Genomic DNA, 21,961 nt, shown 5'->3' with positions numbered 1-21,961 from the left:
AAATTGGTCCAGCACCTGCATAGCACCCCCTAAAAAAAATTCCTGGAGCCGCCACTGTATTGCATTAAGGTAAACATTGCATCTCGGCTGATCGCAGCAGTGGGAAAGTGGCAATTACAGTGATCATCAGGGAGCCCCTGCGATTTCCTGAGCACTGGAAAATCACGTCCGATATTACTTATGAGTCAGAACGCAGTCAGTGGGAAAAGGCTCTAAGGAATTGCTTGGTAAATTATGAAGAAAAGGCAATTGTGCTTTGTGTTTTGTAGTGAAACCCGGCCACTAGAAAATGCAAAGTGCAGCTGCCAAGTGATTTTTTTTCACATTTTACCAAACATTCCTTCACGTGCAATCACTGGATTTGATACACAATTGCATTGCTGTTGTGGAATCACTTCTATAAGGTTCCACTCTCCTAGCCGATCTCTGCCAGAAGCCAGCCCTAAATGTGCCACAACTGAACTAGATTATGCAGTCAAGAATGTGTGGTGTACAATACGGCCAACTTTAGAAGAGCCACACAACAATGTAGAACTCCAGAAAGCAACATATGTTAGAAACTGACAGAACTTTATATCATTTTGGATCATAGCTTACATAATGCTAACTTTTACAATTCAAAAAGGGGTGCTTTTTGTCAGGGACTGCAGCCAGCAAAAATGTACAGCAACCTGTCAGATTTACCCTCCCCTGAGCTTATTGCAGCTGAGAGAGTGGAATATGTTTTTTGCTTGGCTGCTACAATTAATTAATAAACTTTGAATCACAAACTTTAACTTGAACTAAGTGGTGTGAAATAAACATCTGCATGAGCAAAAGGTTGTACCTTCGTTACCATTTGGCACAAGAGAGGTTAATCGCCATCACCTAAAAATAGTCTTTTTAATTAGGAATTCGATGGGAGCCTTTGCTAATGGTCTGCACAGCTCACATCATCTCCAGTGGATGTGAAGCACCGATTGCCTTGGTTACTTTGTTGCTAGGTAACCTGCAGATGATTACACTTTTGCCTAGCGACAGGCATCCTCTATTGCCTAGGAAAATCCTGCCGTGGTAAATGGTTGCCAAATAGCGTTACCTTGTGGCACTCCAATCTACGGTAGCTCGGCAACACTAGTTGAAACAGTTGCTAGGCAACAGACAGTATAGCAGGAGAGATGGATGTAGTGGAATGATGTCACGTTCCGGAATGGCAGCGTGTTATTCCTCTGATGCAGTGCAGCATCCGAGGATCTCGCTCTTTCTCAGGCATAACAAATCATCCTCAGCATTATTATGTTTCACAGCGAAGGCTCTGATTTAATGCACTGAGGACTCTGCTCTGCTGTGTTCTCTTGCTGTGGCAGATTTGTCAACAAAATATTCTGTTTTGGGAATAATTCTTTCCATTACAGGGTTTAATTTCTTTTTAATGCTAAAAAAAAAAAAAAAAAAAAATTGAATTTCATTTTTATTAAACCCTAGTAGCCTATCACTGATAACATTTTTTAAGATTTTAATTAATTAATAAGCCAATATCCGGTTGGTTGCTCTGTTTCAAAGCACAACATCTTTTTCCTGCATAACCTCATTTGCGTTTGAGGAGTGTGCTATATTAGAGGGGGCGTGGCTATGGTACATTGGGAGTAGCAGATAAGGTAGGTGATTGGTGACATTAAAGTGACGACTGAAGTGAGAGTTGTATGGAGGCTGCCATATTTCTTTCTTTCTAAACAATACAGTGCTGCTGATCTATTTGGCTGCAGTAGTGTCTGAATAACACCAGAAACGAGCATAAAGCATACAGCTAATCTTGTCAGATCTGACAATAATGTCAGAAACATCTGATCTGCTGCATGCTTGTTTATGGTCTATGGCTAAAAGCATTAGAGGCAGAGGATCAGCAGGATAGCCAGGTAACTGGTATAGCTTAACGTGTACCAGAGCTCAAGGTTTAAAAAGATTTTATACATACCTGGGGCTTCCTCCAGCGTCATCCGCTCTGATCGCTCCCACGCCGCCGTCCTCCGCTGCACGCAGAGCCAGGTCCCCACATCTCCGTCAGTCAGAGCCAGTCTATCGTAAGAGAAGTGCGCTATTTGCGTATCTCTCCAGCAGCTGCGACTAGAGGGCGCACTTCTCCTGCGTAACTGGCTGCGACTGACTTCAGTGACGGGACCCGGTTCCCGATGCTGCAGCCAGCGGAGGACGGCGGCGTGGGAGCGATCGGAGCGGATGGGGCTGGAGGAAGCCCCAGGTTTGTATAAAATCTTTTTAATCTTTGAGCTCTGAGTCCCTTTTAAAAGGAAATAAATATGGTAGCTTCCATATCCCTCTCACTTCAGTTGTCCTTTAATGTGAAATTAAACTTTCTTTAAATAATCATATTCTGTTATTTAAAAGGAACCAGAGGTGAGAGACATACAATGGCTGCCATATTTATTTACCTTTAGGTAATATACATTATAGTTAACACTAGACTGCCAAGATCCCTCTGCCTCTCCACCTTCCATGAGTCAGGATGTTCCGAGTCCGCCCCCGCATTGGGGCGCACATCCCCTCCAACAGTAGCAACTGACCTGACCAATCAACCACACCCTTTGCCAGAGTGTACTGATGGTAGGGTGATTAATTAAGGACCAGGGGTGTTTGGGAAGATCTGTGCTGCGTGGGCTATTCAGCCCACAGCACAGATCGTGTGGCAGCTGGGGCGACCAGACTTCCCCCCTTTTTTCCCCACTAGGGGGATGTCCTGCCGGGGGGGGTCTGATCGCCGCCGGCTAGTTGGTATTAGCGGGGGGGGCTTCTCAAAGCCCCCCTCCGCAGCGTTCTCGGCGCTTCCTCCTCTTACCTCCCTCCCCTCCGTGATCCGTGCTGCGCAGGATGGATATCTGGCCTGCGCATTGAAGGATAGGCTTCAGCCTATCATATGCCGGCAATCCCCGGCCAATCAGAGGCCGGGGATCGCCGATCTGCCTTACAGCGCTGCTGCGCAGCAGCGGCGTATGATGTAAACAGCGGGGATTTCTTCCCCGCGTGTTTACATTAGGCGTGCGAGCCGCGATCGGCGGCTCGCACACTGTTCACGGAGACACCCTCCGTGAACTTACATGGAAAGGCCGCTCGAACGAGCGGCCATTTCCATGTAATAACCACTTAAACCTGCCGCCGCCTATCGGCGTTAGGCGGTCCTTAAGTGGTTAACAGCTATTTTCTCATCCCTTTCTACTCATAATAAGGGAAGGGGAGTGGCAGCATGGACCATGCTCCCTCCCAGAAGACATTGTACGAGGGAGGTCTGTTGGCAACCGATCTCATGAAGTGACACAATGCTTGGCATCCTGAAAGGAAGCAGGAAATGTGGACTATAGGGCAGCGCCAAAACTTCCGCAGCTCTTGATATTTTATGTTTTTGTGCAACGAATGTGGTGCATATAACATTTTTCTTCAGCAGGGGAGGGTTAAGGTCAGGCATTGCTGGGACTGGGAGGTCTTTTAAGGTCAGGAATTGCTGGAGGGGTGGTCAGTTAGGGTTAGGCATTGGAGGAGGGGCTGGTTAGGGTTAGGCATTGGAGGAGGGGCTGGTTAGGGTTAGGCATTGGAGGAGGGGCTGGTTAGGGTTAGGCATTGGAGGAGGGGCTGGTTAGGCATCAGCTGGGTGAGGGTCTGTTAGGTGTTGCCAACAATAGAGGTGGAGCTCTGTGTGAGAATAGGGTTAGGTGTGGCTATTAGAAAGATATTAGAAACTTTTACCGATATTTTATATTTTACTATTGCAATTAGCACTGCATAATAGTAGAATATCGTTAGTTTAACTACTAGTAACTTTACCACTAGTGGCTATTTCTCGTGCCAACATTTCCCTATTGCCCTTTTTGCATGTACCCTCCTGTAGATCCCAGAGCCCACCCAGAGGTACACGACTGCTAGATTGTAACTATGGATTCGCATTACTATATTTTATACTACATTAGTACTATTTCTATTTTATATTTTTATTTTATGTATTTATCTGTTGAGGGAAAGTGGAGAATATATACTGTAACACTTTATATACTGTATATACAATATATATATATATATATATATATATATATATATATATATATATATATATATATATATATCCCAAGAACCGAGAAACTTTGTTATTCTTTAATTCTCTTTACATAAGTAGAATGATAAGAAGTGAGTAAATAAGTATCTGTTCTGCTGTCGCACCAGTTTTGCTCCAATTTCCCTTGTACTTGTTTTGATAAATCTGCCCCTGTGGTAGTGTGATTGTACTGGCACTGGCTTGCCTACTACCGATTGGATGTAAAGGCCAGTGTACTCTGTAATACCGATATGTGATTGGTTAATGTGAATGGGCGGGCTTTAATTCTGTTGACTTGTCACTGTTATCATCTCACTCACTTTTCTTTCTCTGCTTCTCCAGCTCTGTTGCTCACTCAGGGTAAGATCTTCTCCTTATCTTTCTTATTTCTTAAAGCAGATTTATCACTGTATTCACAGTTCACATAAGTCAGAGGAGCACGGTCCCCTTTTCCAAATCACATTACTGAACATGCCTCCTGGCCCTATCTGCTCTTTTATCTTCGTATGCCTAGACTCAAGATGGAGTCATATGATGATGCTAGGAAGAGGCCATAACCTCTTTTAGAGACTCTTGGCAGAGCAAGGACAATATATTGGTATCAGGTAGTCTCTGCCTGGGTGAAAACATGGGAATACCAGTGGTGAAGCACCACCATATTATACAAGCCGATAACCTGACTGCTGCTTCTCTGACTTGTGCCCTATTCATTTATATGAAGTATTATTAAAGTGACACATCTGCCTTAAGTCAAGCCTTACAATGTTCATTGACGTATAAATGTGCTTTAAATGTCTTAAAGTGGACCCAAATTAAAAATACAAGATTTCAGAAATAAAATCTATTTTCTAAATTATAATAATAAATAGCAGCCTTTTTTCAGCTGCATGATGACAAATATAAAATATTTAACATTTATTGGAGAAACCCCTCCCTTCCTTTCATATTGCCAGGAAAGAATCCGGCAAACTGGTGGAGTAGGTGGTGTCTGGCAAAGGAGGAATTGCTAATGGCTGCCACCTGTATAACCCTAGTTATGAAGAGAATGGTGAAAAGCATGCACAGAAATGCTCATAGGCTTGAAGGAGTGTTTATTTATCTTTGTATGTGTCAGAGTGGTGCAACTAAATATTTTGAATTAAAAAAATGTTTGGTTTGGGTCCGCTTTAAATGGACCTTAATCAACAGTACGGTGTACTTTTCTAGTGAAGGCCTTGTGTAAAGCAGGGCTGAGTCTTATTATTTACATTAAAATAATTATGGTACCATTAACTAGTCCCTGCTATCATACTTGTGTGCTGAAACTTATTTTTGGAAAGGGGTGAATGTACTGATAACATTTTAGTGTACAAAAGGTCTTTACTGAAAAATACAAATACAATAACAAGGTAGTATAAACAGAAGACTGTACTGTATACAGAAAGCCAGCCTCAAAAGACAAAATAACAAATAAACAAAAATTGCAACCATCTTTAAGAGCCAAAAAAAGGAAAAAGTAAAGTGCAATCAGAAATGTAAACTTATACTTTATACATTCATGCATGTAACATGAAAAGTGTTGAATAACGAGGAAAGATTACACGATGACATAAAAAGGACCATAAGAGGGCCATCCAAACCAGGATAAAAGGGACAGACATGCGCTATCAGAATACTGTTATCTTATAAGCACATTTTTTTCTAGTAGAGATTAGCAGACCCTACAGTTAGCTTACTATTAATATAAGCACAACTTGTACATGGCATGTCAGTAATATAAAATGGAAAAATCAATGCAGAAATGCACACCCCAAGTAGATATCAGCGGATGTACCACGGCTACTCGATCACCACCCAAGAGTCAGTAATGTAACAATGAAGCTGGCACCGTCCAAAGCTCTTTTATGAATTTATTAACAGACTGCCATAATAAACAGCAACATTTCGGAGAGGTAGTATGCTCCTTTGTCAAGCTAGGACAGTCATCATAGCTCGACAAAGGAGCATACTACCGCTCCGAAATGCTGCTGTTTATTATGGCAGTCTGTTAATAAAGTCCTAAAAGAGCTTTGGATGGTGATGGTTTCATTTTTACAGTAATATAAAATGGGGCTAAAATAAAAAAAATGCTAATATATTTCATTATTCCTCTGGGCCTTATATTAAAAACACTTAAAGAGGAACTTAAATGCAAGATTAAACTTTGTTCTAATCAGTAGCTGGTATCCCCCTTCCCATGAGAAATGTTTACCTTCTCTCTAATAGATCATCAGGGGGCTCTGTATGGCTGATATTGTGGTGAAACCCCACAGTGTGATGTCATGACCATGGTCCCTCACAGTTTGCTGTCTGTGAACTTCATTGCATTGTGGGAAAAAATGCCTTTTTTCAACTGCCAAGCAACCGGTATCTCCCTCTGTGCATAGAACACTCAGTAAATGAATATTCAGCAGAGATCACCTGACAGGACTAAAGATGTTACAACCAGCGATTCATTTCATAATATAAATCAGTGTCCGGAAATATTTTACTATGAGCAAACACTGACTAAATAATCTATAAATAATTAGTGTAAAAAAATAAGCAATTTTATTCATTATGTTATTTTCATCACAGTTTCTCTGAAAAGTGCTGCTGTTACTTTAAATTAAAAAAAAAAGTAGATACTGTATTTTCTGGACTATTTCCCCAAAAGTGGGGAAAAAAGTCACTGCGTCTTATAGTCCAAATTAAGGGAGTTCCTGACTTGTGAACGCCTGCCATTATGAACCTTAAACCTGCCGCAATGTCGGGGACTCCCTGTACTGTGCCCATGCAGAGGAGGACACAGAGCAGGACACCGGTAGACACAAGAGGTACAAGGAGGCAAGAGGTACAAAGGGGGCATAATCCACAAGATGCCCCTTCACCATGGATGCACCAGGTTCAGTATATATTTTATATTCTCCCCTGGTTTTTGTCCTCTAAATCTAGGAGCGTCTTATGGTCGGGAGCGTCTTATAGTGCTAAAAATACGGTACTTACCTCGATAGAGGGATGCCTTTGAATAGTCCAGAGGCTTCCCAGTTTGTCCTGTGCACCCATCAGTGCGTGAGCGTGACCGTACTGCTCATATGCAAGTACGGTCTGTGCCTGTGCAGTGATATAAACCTGCTCATGCACTGATTGTTATTCTTGGAGGTGAAAGTGGCTACAAAGAAGGAGAAGGCCCTGGGCAGCAGCTTTTTGGTCTAGGCCGATTTGGGAAGCCTCCTGAGTATCTAACTTTTTATTTTTTAAAGTCACAGGTTTGCTGTAAAATATAAGTATGCTAACCCTTTACGTGTAACCAAAACAAAAAAACAAAACAAAACTGCACACCATCATATCATAGAACAGGCATTAATTTAAGGTGCTGGCTACGACATTTAAATACCTACTTGTCCCTACTAGTTACTCCAGCAGCCACTGATATCCATACTGTATCTAGGATGCATCCTGAGCCTCTGCTCGACCTGTCCATACAAGAATAACTGGGTCGAGGAAGAGGAACTAGGCATCACTGAACAGCTACAGCAGGAAGTTTGATTTTAATTAATAAAAAAACTAAATCAAAATGTTACATTCGTTAAAGATTAAAAATAAAAACCAACAAATACATTAAGGCCCGGTTCACATTAGCGGTGGCCGTCCGGAATCGCCGTGCCGGAGCCGGACCGCTTGCAGAACGGACGGAACGGACGCACGGCAATAGCAATGAAAGCCTATGCGTCCGTTCACATGCGTCCGTTCTGCCGGACCGGATCCGGACCAGATCCGGACTCCGGCGTCCGTTCCAACATGCGCTATTTTTTGGTCCGGCTCCTCCGGCAGCCGTATCCGGAGCGGAGCCGGACTGCACCATCCGGCCAATACAAAGCAATGAGAGCCGGAGAGCGCACAACACACTGGCTACAAAAACCGGACGTTCTACCCCACTTCCTATGCATTTTGGATGGGGACCACATGGGCCAAGCGTTCAAAGAGTGGGGCAGCAGCGATTTCATGCTGGAGCTCGTTTTGGCAGCAACATGTCTGATGTCTGATAACGAGGAGGCGAACAACAGGAAGGAGAGAATTCCCAGGTTTACGAGTAAAAAATGCCTGGATCCATGGTCCCAACTGCAGTCTCTGTATCCACGGATGGTCTCTACACGTCCACCTGTCTCCAACAATGACCCCAGACCCTTCTGCTGACCTCCCAGACCCCAGGTATTTACAGGATGGTATCTCCTTAAGAAACCGGATCCGGACCGCAACCGTGTTCACACCGCACGGAAACCGGATGCAAACGGACCGGATCCGGACCGGATCCGGATAGGAACCGTACGGATCAGGTCCGGTCCGGCTCCGGTGCGGTCCGGACATCCGGTGCGGTTTTGACAAAACCGCAAGTGTGAACGGGGCCTTATTAAAATTAATGGATCTGTGCTAAAGAGTCAACATTGGGAGCAGCTTGAATAAGTATTTTTATCTGTAGTTCTTTTTGTTAAAGTTTATTCCCGCTCTTCATTGCACACACATAGACAGATGCGAATGATCTGTATTAGTGAATGGTAACATGTCTCAGCCCAGCAGGCTCCCCTCCAATACTGGTGCCTCTAGGCATTGCCTACTGAGAAACCCAGTCCTACCGCCTCGGCAAGGCCTGTTTGTGGTGGGGGAAAGTAAAGATGAACGTTACATTCAGAATTTAAATCTATATTTATGCTTCATAAATTTAGAAGGCTAGTAATTAACTGACAGCTAATTCATCAAGCTGTCAGTAATCGGCCATTGGCCTTCCAAATTTGATTAGCTCTGTGGAAAGTTCCAGGACAGGCCATGGTAATTCTAATTGTCTAGTCTGGATTCAGATGACATAATAATTACATAATTATTTTTATGATACATTTACACATTAACCAAAAGCACCAAAATATATCATAAGCGTTACTTATTTCTGGCTTTTGCCACTAAAAATGCTCCAGTCCATTTACTGGTCGCCTCTGCTGAGAACTTTAATACGTGTGTACACAGCTTAAAGGAGTACTGTAGGAGGGTAGGGGGGAAAAAAGAGTTAAACTTACCTGGGGCTTCTAAAGGTCCCCCGCAGACGATGCTCCTGTCCCCGCCTCTGGTTCACTTCTGGAATTTCTGACTTTAAAGTCGGAAAACCACTGTGCCTTGCACGGCCGCGCCCTCGCATCTGCTGACGTCACTAGGAGTGTATTGCGCAGGCCCAGTACTGTCTGCACCTGTGGAGTACGCTCCAGGTGACGTTAGCGGGAGCAAGGACACGGGCACGCAGGCACAATGGTTTTCGGACTTTAAAGTTGGTAATTCCAGAAGGGGACTGGAGCAACAGCGAGTGCCTGTGCGGGCACAGGATGTCTGTGGGGGACCATTAGAAGCCCCAGGTAAGTTCAACTCTGTTTCCCCTACCCCTCTGCTGTAGTCCTTTAAGAAGTGTCTCTCCTACAGCTACATGATAATGCATTTGTTATAAAACCAGCTGAAAAACTGAAAAGCTCTTGTAATTGCTGCAGCAGTGAAGACCTGGAGTGTCCCCATCATGGTCACCTGACAGATATAATAACTATTAGATTATGGAACTCTCCAGTATCAAGCATAATTTTTGTGACACCAGATATTACCCATAGGTTGCAATGCAGATGAATTCTTTGTACTGTTCACACAACTATCAGCACTGAAGATCTGGAGCAGGAAAATGGGAAGGAAGGACCATATTGAGAAGTAATGGCACTGGCCTGATTCTTTATCCTGCAATGACTCTTCAGTCGCGCACAGTTTATCTGCCAGTTCTTGCTCCACAGGGGTGATGAACTCTGTTTGGAGCTGCCTGAGCTCCTTTCCCTGAGCAGAGATGAAAACAATGGAGTGACAGGTACAAGGAGAACATCTTAGTGTGCCAGTCCTAAAACTAGACTCTGAATGCAGTCTGACACTTCTGGGGAAGGTTTTATTTTCTTGCAGCAATATTAACCATGTATGTCTCGTGTTCTGGCCTGTCTAACATGTTATTCCATATCATTGCTCTGATGTTGTACAATGTCCCGCTGCTGCACAAAAAGCCCATCACTAACATTCTTGTACATTCTTTGGTTTTCATGGACAGAAGATGATTGTTGCCCACTATGAACACACTATGTGACAGCCTAAGAAAGATCTCTTATAGTCGTTGTTAAGTCTTATACTTAACAAAAACTATATTTGGGAATTCACTATGTAATTACCAGCTATCACAACACTCCTAAGGATGTGTGCAGTCTGAACATCAGCTGGTGGCCACCTATGCTGCTGCTTCTGAATGTTAGGCCTCTTTTCCATGCGTGGCTGAACTGCAGTTCAGGCTTCTAGCTACAAGCGCCATTCATCTGCAATTACATGCAGCCATATAACAGCTATTTATATGTAACAACAGGCAGCGCCAATCTAATGCAGAAACCTTAAAGGAGTTATCAGGCAAAAATTAATAAAATAAGCGCTACTTACCTGGGGCTTCCTCCAGCCCCAAGCTCCCGGCATGTCCCTCGCCGCAGCTCTGCACGCAGCTGTTCGCCGCAGCTCCCTCCTGGTCCCCGGTGATGATGTCAGGCCGACTGCACCTACGCAGGTGGCGCTGTCAATCACCGCCACGTGGACCGGATCGGTCTGCGCAGTTTGCTCCGGCCCACGTGGCGGTGATTGACAGCGCCGCTCGCGTGCGCAGTACAGGCCGACCTGGAGGTCAGCCTGACGTCATCGCCGGGGACCGGGAGGGAGCTGCGGAGAACGGCTGCGTGCAGAGCTGCGGCGAGGGACATGCCGGGAGCTTGGGGCTGGAGGAAGCCCCAGGTAAGTAGCGATTATTTTATTAATTTTTGCCTGATAACTCTTTAAATTCACCAATGACTTTTGACACCACAAACTGTCCTATGAGTTCGCTGTGGAGATATCCTGTTAAGTACAAAATTAGTAGAAAAGAATCCACTGCACTCTCATTCCAGTCAGTATGACCTAAGGATAGAAAACAAACTGCACATCGCGTAATGCTGTATTCAAAGGTTCACACACTTCAAACACTTCAAAGCCTGTGCAACGTGAATCAAAGTGCCTTCACTCGTGACACCACCACCCGTAATCAGAGAGGCTCACCAGATTCAAGTCACCTCGCTTTTTCAGGTGGATCTCTCGCTTAATATTATGCTTCACTAGAATGCCTCAGTGAACCATACCGTAATGCTGGTACAAAACTCGTTTTATTTTCTTCGTTAAAACTTCAATAAAAACACAATAAGAATTTCATTGCGCAGTATGCTGTTAAGAATGACTTACAACCACGCTTCTCGCTCCAACTAACTACTTACAAGCTCTACAGAAGTAAAAGGCATATCATAGCGGTGTTCCTAGGGCCCTCATTGGCGTATAGGCGACTTCCGGGTGGCGTCCCACTTCCTAAAATCTCGCCGCTATTTTGGGCTCCCTCTCGCTCACTACCGCTGCTCTGGGAACGTGCTTGTGTCAGGCGTACTGGCTCCACCCTACGTGTTTCGTCATCAATCCAGACTCGCCATATAACAGCGTTTGATAACTCCACATGTGTCACAGTTGACACAAGGTGGCGTTACCTGGTGGTAAAAACTTCACCTCTCATGTCACGTCTGAGGATGGCAACCCCCATGCTCATAAGCAACTGCATGGGGAGGGGGATGTCTGTCGATCGCCTGTGCTGATTGCTCACAAGCACCCGGCTGGAGAACATGAGCAGCTGATAGGCAGCGAATTCACCACCTTCATCTGCCTGTGGAAAAGAGGCCTTAAAGCATGCACAAAAATACTGATTTCATTTTTTAATGTGGTGATTAGATGTAAAAAAAACAGCATATGCCCACCCACACCTTGATAACCCCTATTAACCACATAGACTAGTACTGCAGCTATCCTCACTCCCCCAAGCAGTACCAATCCACTTTGTTTTTAGGCTTGGGAGGTAGCTGGCAAGGGGAGGATGATGAAAAATCCTTAACCCCTTCTAAAGCATCCTTGTCCAGTGCTGAGGACAAGTGCCTCGTACTCGTTTTTGGTGAAATGTGGAAGCCCCTTTAACAATAAACATGTTTTGGGCTCCCTTCCCCTACACACACACTTCAGCCACCACTAACCATATTATGGACAAATACAGTACATTTAGATGGCAGGAAATTCAAGTAAGTCCTTCTGATACCCATTAGTTCAAAACAATGAATTATTGTGGTGGTAAGCCTTGGTAGGAAATCTAATATGTTAATGCCACAGTAGGGGGCAATGAAATGATGGGAATGGGTGTCAAGGGCTGTGTTTTAAGTGATTGATACCCATTTGAGGATGCTACGGTGGTCCAACAGTGTTTAAAAATAAACTGTCCACATCAGGCAACATTCAGCTCCTATCCATGTCATATTATGCAGACTGTTGTACATCTCCTAATGTCTTGCCCACAGTTTTAGTGTGGGATTTCTGATATGTTTCTTTCTGTGATCAGATGAGGACGATAAGAAGCTGACTGCAGAAGAAGAAGAGGCTAAACGGATTGCGGAGATGGGGAAACCAATTTTGGGCGAACACTCCAAATTGGAGATAATTATAGAGGAATCTTATGAATTCAAGGTAAAGTGTAACAGCAAGGTTAAAGGGGAACTGAAGAGAGAGGTATATGGAGGCTGTCATGTTTATTTCCTTTTAGACAATACCAGTTGCCTGGCAGCCCTGCTGATCCTCTGCCTCTAATACTATTAGCCATAGCCCCTGAACAAGCATTCAGCAGATCAGGTGTTTTAGTGGTTCAGACTTATAAGTCTGATCTGACAAGACTAGCTGCATGCTTGTTTCTGGTTTTAATCAGAAACTACTGCAGAGAAATAGACCAGCAGGGCTGCCAGGCAACTGGTATTGATTAAAAGGAAATAAACATGACAGCCTCCATATACCTCTCTCTTCAGTTCCCCTTTAAAAGAAGTCATTGGAGAGCCATGGAAGCTGCCGTGTCAACTGCCCCTAATCTTATGTCTGTGACACTGATCATTTAATTGTAATATTAACCGAGTCACCTCCCTGGAGCAACTGTGCAGGTCAGGGTTGTCAGAACTGCACACATGCTCCAGGCGCAGGATTTAGGACAAAAATATCAGCATCACAGCCAAAAAGCTAGCATGCTTCTCAAAAGAGATCACATTGACTGGAAATAGCAAAAATAAATGCAGAATGTTCCCATTCATTCCAATGTTCCAATTTTTGGAGTGTATTCACAAAACACATCTCCTAAATTATCTTATGTAAAAAAAAACCTTTCAGCACTATTCAAGCAAAAATACTCATCGGAATTTCAAAATGTTTCCTGATCTACCAAACTTAACATTTGTCATACTTAAAGAATATATAATATATAATAATAATAATTAGGATAGATAAAATTCTTTGGCATTGTGGATTAAAGGACAACCGAGGTGACATGTGACATGATGAGATAGACATGGGTATGTACAGTGCCAAGCACACAAATAACTAGGCTGTGTTCCTTTTTTTCTTTCTCTGCCTGAAAGAGTTAAACATCAGGTATGTAAATGGCAGTTCCTGTCTGAGTCAGGACTGGGTCAGACTACAGTGTGTTGTACTGTAGCAACTTACACAAATTGCGTAAAGCGTTATATACATGCACCACTTACATGGCAGTGGCTGGATAGTGTAGCGGTGGTTGGATAGTGTACTGTACTACCAACAAAGGGTTTGTGGAAGTACCCAGCACTATGTGATTTTTCTAGGTCGTCATTGCATGTGCCTCAAATGCTCGTACAATTGTGCAGGATGGAGACCAGCCAGGATGCAGAAGCTCTCTATGGGCCACAATGAGACATACCCTGCTCTGCTTCCTTCAGGGAATGAACAGCAACCCTGCAGGAAAATGCAGTATCCTGCTCACCCACCCAAACAGAGCAGGCCTTTAGAATCATAGGATTGCTTCGTGACTCAGATGTAAAGCATAGGATTAAGGATCTCTACATCTGTTTACTCTTCTCCTGGTTTCCTGTGATTACATGCACGGCCGGTTCAAAACTTTTTGCTACCTGACAATTTACTCTGCCTGACAATTCACTGTGTTTCATGTAATGTTCTCACATGAGATGCTGCAAGTCTCTACACAATAGCACACTGTCTGGCTGTGAGTCTGTGACAAACAAACTGCTCACCGTCAGCCAATCTATTCCTCCTCAGTAGTGCCACCTCCTCCCTTCTGCTGTGCAAGTCAAATGAAACACTGCTGCCCTCCTTCCTCCCCCCTCCTCACTCACTGTCAGACTCCTCACACAACACAACAAGCTGCTTTTCCCCAATGATGACCTCTTCACCTCACTCGCTCTCCTCTGGCTTCTCCTCCTACTCTGACTGCATACTGTTAGTGTAAACACACAGTACAAACATGCTGCCCGTGTAATCTCTGTGCCTGATGCAAATGTTTCACCTTGCTTCATGAGAGAACCAGCCCTGATTCCATGACATAAGCTACAAATGGTGTATTAAAATCATCTGAAATGAGCGATAAATGACTCATCTTTCAGATATTGTTTGAAAATCATAAGCACAAATGATGTCTTAAAGTACATATGGTGGCTGCCATATTTATTTTCTTTTAAACAGTATGGGTTCCCTGACAAAGCTGCTGATCTCTTTGGCGGTGGAAGTGTCTGAATAACACCAGAAACGAGCAGGTGGCTAATCCAGTCAGACTTCAGTCAGAAACAGCTGATATTCGACATGCTTGTTCAGGGTCTACGGCTAAAAGGTATTAGAGGCAGAGGATCAGCAGGACTGCCAGACAATCTGCATTGTTTAAAAGGAATAACTATGGCAACCTTCATATCACTTTCAGTTCAGGTGTGCTTTAAAGAGAACCTGAGATGAATGAAAAGTAAAGATTCGTACATACCTTAGGCTTCCCCCAGCCCCCTTCAGCCTGATCGCTCCCTCTGCGCCGCCCTCCTCCTCCTGGATTCTCCGCTATAACTCCTGGTAACTTCGGGAGTCAAGGCTTACTGCGCATGCCCGGCCGCACGTGCGCGCCTTGCTGCGCTCCTCTGGCAGGGACCGTTCTGTGCCTGTGCAGTACTGCGACTGCGCCGACTGGCCAAACTTACCAGAGGCTCTAGGCGGAGGATGGCGCAGAGGGAGCGATCAGGCCGAAGGGGGCTGGAGGAAGCCCCAGGTATGTATGAATTTTTACTTTTAAGTCATCTCAGGTGCACTTTAAGGGAATGATAATTGAAAGATCCCTAATGTTCTCAGGCATTTTAAACAACCAACCTGATGGCACTTCGGCAGATAAATACTTATTTTTAGCAGTATGTACAGAGCTCGATAGATTTATAAACGATGTGTCTGGGAAGTCTATAGTACTTCCCCCTACATCACCACCTTCCGCCATGTCACATCCTACGCCATTAAATAATCGTATCAGTTTACTGCTGATTGGCATTTGGTTGCAGCCTTCTGCCGGCATTTCATATCACATCCCGTGACATCTTCTGTACTTGATTGTGGAATGGTCTTTCATCGGTCATTGCAAACTATGACTATCTTCTATTGTGTACAAGGCTCTTCCAGAAAAATTCTTTATCCATCTCTCAGGCCTGGAACCCACTAGCAGCGCTTTTCTACGCCTTTTGTAAGCGCTTGTGATTTGAAAATCTCTTGCCAATGTAATGCTCTGGGTGTGATCCCACAGGAAGGATATGATTTTTGTAAAAATACCCCATAACATTACATTAGCAAGAGCTTTTCAGATCACAAGAGCTTAGAAAAGTGTTGCTAGTGGGTTCCAGGCCTTTGGAAAATTCCTCAGCTTCTGATTGTCTTGTTGACCTAGTCCAACATTAATTGACAGCATCATTAGTTAATGCACATACTTAGTGCATAAATTCTCCTTCAGAGCCACCCCATTCCCCTAAATTTTAATCCTATTCCCTACCAATGACTCCTACTCCCCCCCCCCCCCTACACACACACACACACACGTGTACTTGTAAGAAAAAAAAGTGCACCCAGGGGGTACTTACCTCGGGACAGGAAAGCCTCTGGATCATAAAGAGGATTCCCCCATTTTCAATAGAGGGGATCTAGCACTGGGACCCCCCCAAGGATCTCCTGGTCAGCGTGCGCGTATGCACAGTAGTGGCGCTACCCTCGGGCTGCACCGGAAACAGCGAAGCACGGTTGGGTCCAGTCTACTGTGCAGGCACACTGGTGGTACTTGAAATTTTTCAGGTGATAAAGGTGGTACAAACAGTGAAAGGTTGAAAAGCCCTGCCATACAGGACGCATGGCATAGGGGTCACTGTAAGGGAGCACAGCACAGGGTCACCATATAGAATGCATAGCACAGGGGTCACTGTAAGGGATCACAGCACAGGGCTACCATACAGGACGCATGGCATAGGGGTCACTGTAAGGGAGCACAGCACAGGGTCACCATACAGAATGCATAGCACAGGGGTCACTGTAAGGGATCACAGCACAGGGCTACCATACTGGACGCATGGCATAGGGGTCACTGTAAGGGAGCACAGCACAGGGTCACCATACAGAATGCATAGCACAGGGGTCACTGTAAGGGATCCCAGCACAGGGCTACCATACAGGATGCATAGCACAGGGGTCACTGTAAGGGAGCACAGCACAGGGCTACCATACAGGATGCATGACATAAGGTCACTGTAAGGGAGCACAGCACAGGGCTACCATACAGGACGCATGGCATAGGGGTCACTGTAAGGGAGCACAGCACAGGGCTACCATACAGGACGCATGGCATAGGGGTCACTAAGGGAGCACAGCACAGGGCTACCATACAGGATGCATAGCACAGGGGTCACTGTAAGGGAGCACAGCACAGGGCTACCATAAAGGACGCATGGCATAGGGGTCACTGTAAGGGAGCACAGCACAGGGCTACCATACAGGACGCATGGCATAGGGGTTACTGTAAGGGAGCACAGCACAGGGCTACCATAAAGGACGCATAGCATAGGGGTCACTTAAGGGAGCACAGCACAGGGCTACCATACAGGACGCATGGCACAGGGGTCACTGTAAGGGAGCACAGCACAGGGCTACCATACAGGACGCATAGCATAGGGGTCACTGTAAGGGAGCACAGCACAGGGCTACCATAAAGGACGCATAGCATAGGGGTCGCTTAAGGGAGCACAGCACAGGGCTACCATACAGGACGCATGGCATAGGGGTCACTGTAAGGGAGCACAGCACAGGGCTACCATACAGGACGCATGGCATAGGGGTCACTGTAAGGGAGCACAGCACAGGGCTACCATACAGGACGCATGGCATAGGGGGTCACTGTAAGGGAGCACAGCACAGGGCTACCATACAGGATGCATAGCATAGGGGTCACTGTAAGGGAGCACAGCACAGGGCTACCATACAGGACGCATGGCATAGGGGTCACTGTAAGGGAGCACAGCACAGGGCTACCATACAGGAAGCATGGCATAGGGGGTCACTGTAAGGGAGCACAGCACAGGGCTACCATACAGGACGCATAGCATAGGGGTCACTGTAAGGGAGCACAGCACAGGGCTACCATACAGGACGCATGGCATAGGGGTCACTGTAAGGGAGCACAGCACAGGGCTACCATACAGGAAGCATGGCATAGGGGTCACTGTAAGGGAGCACAGCACAGGACTACCATACAGGACGCATGGCATAGGGGTCACTGTAAGGGAGCACAGCACAGGGCTACCATACAGGACGCATGGCATAGGGGTCACTGTAAGGGAGCACAGCACAGGGCTACCATACAGAACGCATGGCATAGGGGTCACTGTAAGGGAGCACAGCACAGGGCTACCATACAGGACGCATGGCATAGCGGTCACTGTAAGGGATCACAGGGCTACCATACAGAACGCATAGCATAGGGGTTACAGTAAGGGAGCACAACTTAGTGGACACTCTAGGCGATGCTTTAAAGGGGCAAACACTCTCACGCAGTCTCAGTTCTCACGCAGTCAGTCCCGGCAGTCTAGGACTACTGGCTGCGTGCCTACTTGATCGCGGTCCTGTGGCTGGGAGCGTTCTGTGACTGTGCAGTTAGATAAAGCTTGCAACTCTGCTCATGTAGAAGGCTGCTAGCCTCGGAAACGTGACAAAGGAAGCATGCAGCCAGGGCTGTGCATGCGCAGTAGTCCCCGACTGGCCCAGAGGGGAACTTTACTGGAGCTTACTGCGGGAGAACGTACGTAACCGGACACACCCTGAGGGAGTCAATGGCCTGCAGGGGGCTGGAGGAAGCCACAGGTAAGTATAGCCTTGTGTTTGATTCATCTCAGGTAAACATGAAGATTGTCACTTGATCATAAATATTTGCAGCAAGAGAGACTCCTCTAATTGTATGTCTGCATTGGCTTAGTCACCAGTATCCAGTGATTTCCATCCTGCTGTTCCTCTTGATGAGCACCCAGTAGCTCCCTCCTCAGTGCTGCAATTCCCCAGTACAAGAAAGCTATTTCCAGTCAAGACTTCAATCCCGTATAATGTTCAAAATAAACAACCTGAACAGCAGTATTAATTCATGGATACCTTTCATCTGTCACAGCTCTGTCTCCTGCAATTTCATAATTATCATTTTTAGCAGTATCCTTAAAACGCTAGGAACAGATTAAAGCAAGGATTTATCTGCTTTTTGCTGTAGTAAACCCATAAAGAGGAGAAGAATGCCGTCTAATCCTTATTTAGGCTTAAGCGTATCCCGCTGTTGCGGTAGCAGAAAACGCAGCTATACGAGCACTTTGTGATTGCTGTGGAGGTGGCAGCCAGCTCTGAGTGACAAGCACAGTCTTCAAATCCTGCTCTTGTGTTTTGTTTTTATATGATCAGACTGCAGTGGAGTTATATTTACATTTAATGTTCCATGCAGATAATCCTGCCAGACTGTGAAATTGCAACGAAGGCTAAAGGGAGGGAGTTGATGTGCATTTCCAGATATGCACAACTTCCGCTGTGTATAACATCAAGTATTTGCAAATGTGCAGTCTGCTCTATGTACACATCATAGATTAAACTGACATGGCGGACGATAAATACCATTTTAGCCAAGAATCTGGCATGAAACCATAGTGTATACAGCGGGCACACAACTCCTAAAGATCAAGCATGCCCGATTTTCAGCAACCCCCAAGAGCATTGTTCTCCTTACTCACCCAACCCGTTGGAAGCTCCTCCCTCGTGCACAACTTTTCACCCCTAAGCCCCCATAGCTACAGACGTGACACTATCCTGCTGCCTAGTGACTTATCTGTACAGCATCAAGCACTTGTGGTTTGACGGATCGAGTCCTGATCTCTGCTGGGCTTAAAACTAAAGACATCTTAGATAGGTGACAAATCATTAGCTCATTTACAGATAAAGTTTGTTGCTTAATTGAGTCTATACTTTAACTGTACAAAAGTACAGTTATCACCTGTTTGGCCCCTGAGCATATGAGTAAACTTGACCCCTGCCTATGTTGTGCAAATACAGAGATATAACCACTGCAGCCTGGTAACTCCTGGTAAGTCCATGCTGGTATTTGTAAACAATAGCTTGATCATTTCCTGTCTACTCAAAGGAAGTGGGAGTTAGAGAGGAGGTGGGACATCTGGTTGTTGGGGACTCTGCTGATCTTTAGGTAGACAGGAGATGACATCACTATCATTCAATTGTGTCAATGTGAGTGCGTTGAAAGGACATTAGCCTGTAAAGGTGAGACCTCTGTATTCAGACATTCTAGGTAGGGGGTCCAATTTAGATTTTTTTATGCAGAAGTGGCTAAACAGAAAACTGTAATTATCTACACAAATACAGTTCCACCTTAAAGTAGGTCACCTCACCCATTATATATTGTTCTGACTCCTCGATTCTACAACTCTTGCATGGTTATGGGTACAAAAATCATCCAACTTCAACTCTGACTCCTCAGTTTATGAAACCACCGACTCCAACTCCAGGTACCCAAAAACTACTCCAACTCCACAGCCCGGATTGTATGGGCAGGGTGTTCACATGTAGCAATGATCTGTGCAGCAACGCAACCAAAGAAGCCCATAGAAGCAAGTAAGTGGGCCAAATACTGCTGCTTTTTCTGGTGAAAAGGAATAGTGAATGCATAGCTCCCAACTGTCCCTCTCTTGACGGGACAGTCCCTCTTTGGGAACCCAATCCCTCCGTCCCTCTTTCTTCCTCATTTGTCCCTCAGGACTCATGCAGATCTGTGTAAATATATGTGTAACAAACTTATTTGGTATGGTCTCTGGAAGCTGTTCTGATAGTGTGGAGCAGCTGGAGGAAGCTTCCTCTTCCTCGTTGGTCAAACGCATCCCCGGCTCCCCTGTAGACGTGAATAAGCATGATGGCATCCCCAGCTCCCCTATAGATTTGGGTCGGCGTGTTGTTTCTGGCAGGACACGCGCAGCTCAGAGCTGCCTTTATAGGCTGAGGAGGCGTGTCTGATGGGGTGTCAGCTGTGATGTCATCAGCTGACACCTTTTTGCAAGAGGTGCTGTTAATTCTGGGGGCTGGGCTTTTGCTCTGCCTCCTGGGTTCTTAAGGCCAGAGTATTCTCTTGCTCGTTGGCCTTGATACTAATCAGTTTGCTGGTTCTTGGCCCTAGCTAGTGAGAAATGAGTGAGAGCTACATTTCATATATTGCGCATCAGCGCGATATATATGTAATCTAGTCAGTCAGTCTTATTATTTTGTAGTATTTATATATTTGTAATATTATCATATCGTAATATTGCATATTATCTGTGTACCGACCTTTTGCCTGCCTCTTCACCTCACTCTTTCCTAGCCCTTCTGTACCAGTGCCATCTGATATATGTGTATGACTCGGCCTGTCCCTGACTTTGATACTGTTTGATCCTTCCTATACGACTGATATCTGACTTATGTGTATGACCCTGCCTGTTAATTCACTACGATTTTGCTTAACTCTATTGTACTTCACTCATCTGCTCTTGTGAATGACTTTGGCCTGACCCTAGAACTGAGATTTACACTAGTTACGCTAGATCTCTTCACGTATAAGCGTGATAATATGTATTTTTCTACAAAAAAAATATGTTTGACTCTAAACTTTATTCCCATCCTTTAAATTGATATAATTCTTATTTTCAAATGTTATTGTGAAGGAAAATTACCCAGGATAGAAAGAACCAGTGTGGTTTGAATTATAAAACAACACATTTTTCGTATTAAATAGTTATGGTATGTGTGGCTAGGGATGTGATTAAGGGTGTGGCAGTCGGAGTGGCTTAACCTCTTTAGTGGTAACCAAGAGCTACACTCGGGGTGCAAAACAGCATCTCAAAGTGGTAACCCCAAGCTACACTCATAGTAGCCGCTGGGAGGTCCATGCAAAGCATTGCGCAAAGCTGGTGTTCTCACTCACCTCCCAGGAGATCCAGATGCTGGTGGCCATTCCTCTTCCTCTCCACCGTGTCTCTGCCTCCGCCTGATGAGATCACTGACTGTTCTCATGATGACAGCTGGCAATCTCACTATGGGGTTTCAGTGCCACCCGGAGGATGGAGGGAGAACTGCAGCGCTGGAGCTCAGGGAGATGAGTAAGTGCAAGGGCTGCTTTAGGGTCTAAAAGCACATGAAAAAATTGTACCGCTTTTAGACTCTAAAATCAGGAAGGAATCATACCGCCAGGGAAGTTAAAGGAAACCAGAGCTCACTAAAAGGAAAAGATTTATACATACCTGGGGCTTCCTCCAGCCACATCCGCTCGGAATGCTCCCACGCCGCTGTCCTCCGATGTCTGCAGATCCGGTACTGGATCCCCATACTTCCATCAGTCACTCTTTGTGT

General features: G+C 45.2%; 1 protein-coding gene across 3 annotated transcripts in view; it reads left to right on the top strand.

The window, feature by feature from the left end:
* Positions 1–21,961, top strand: part of SLC8A2 (solute carrier family 8 member A2) — a 275,491-nt gene that overhangs the window by 226,567 nt on the left and 26,963 nt on the right. For 2 of the 3 annotated variants that reach the window (XM_068250580.1, XM_068250581.1), the window contains 2 exons: positions 4,418–4,435; positions 12,576–12,700. In XM_068250580.1, coding sequence (XP_068106681.1) covers positions 4,418–4,435; positions 12,576–12,700 — 143 coding nt within the window. The remainder of the gene's footprint in view (positions 1–4,417; positions 4,436–12,575; positions 12,701–21,961) is intronic. The other variant, XM_068250582.1, reaches the window with a different exon arrangement.

Source organism: Hyperolius riggenbachi, chromosome 8 (genome assembly GCF_040937935.1).
Source record: "Hyperolius riggenbachi isolate aHypRig1 chromosome 8, aHypRig1.pri, whole genome shotgun sequence".
NCBI lineage: Eukaryota > Metazoa > Chordata > Amphibia > Anura > Hyperoliidae > Hyperolius > Hyperolius riggenbachi.
Note: the sequence above shows the minus strand (reverse complement) of the source record. Positions and strands in the feature narration are given on the sequence as shown.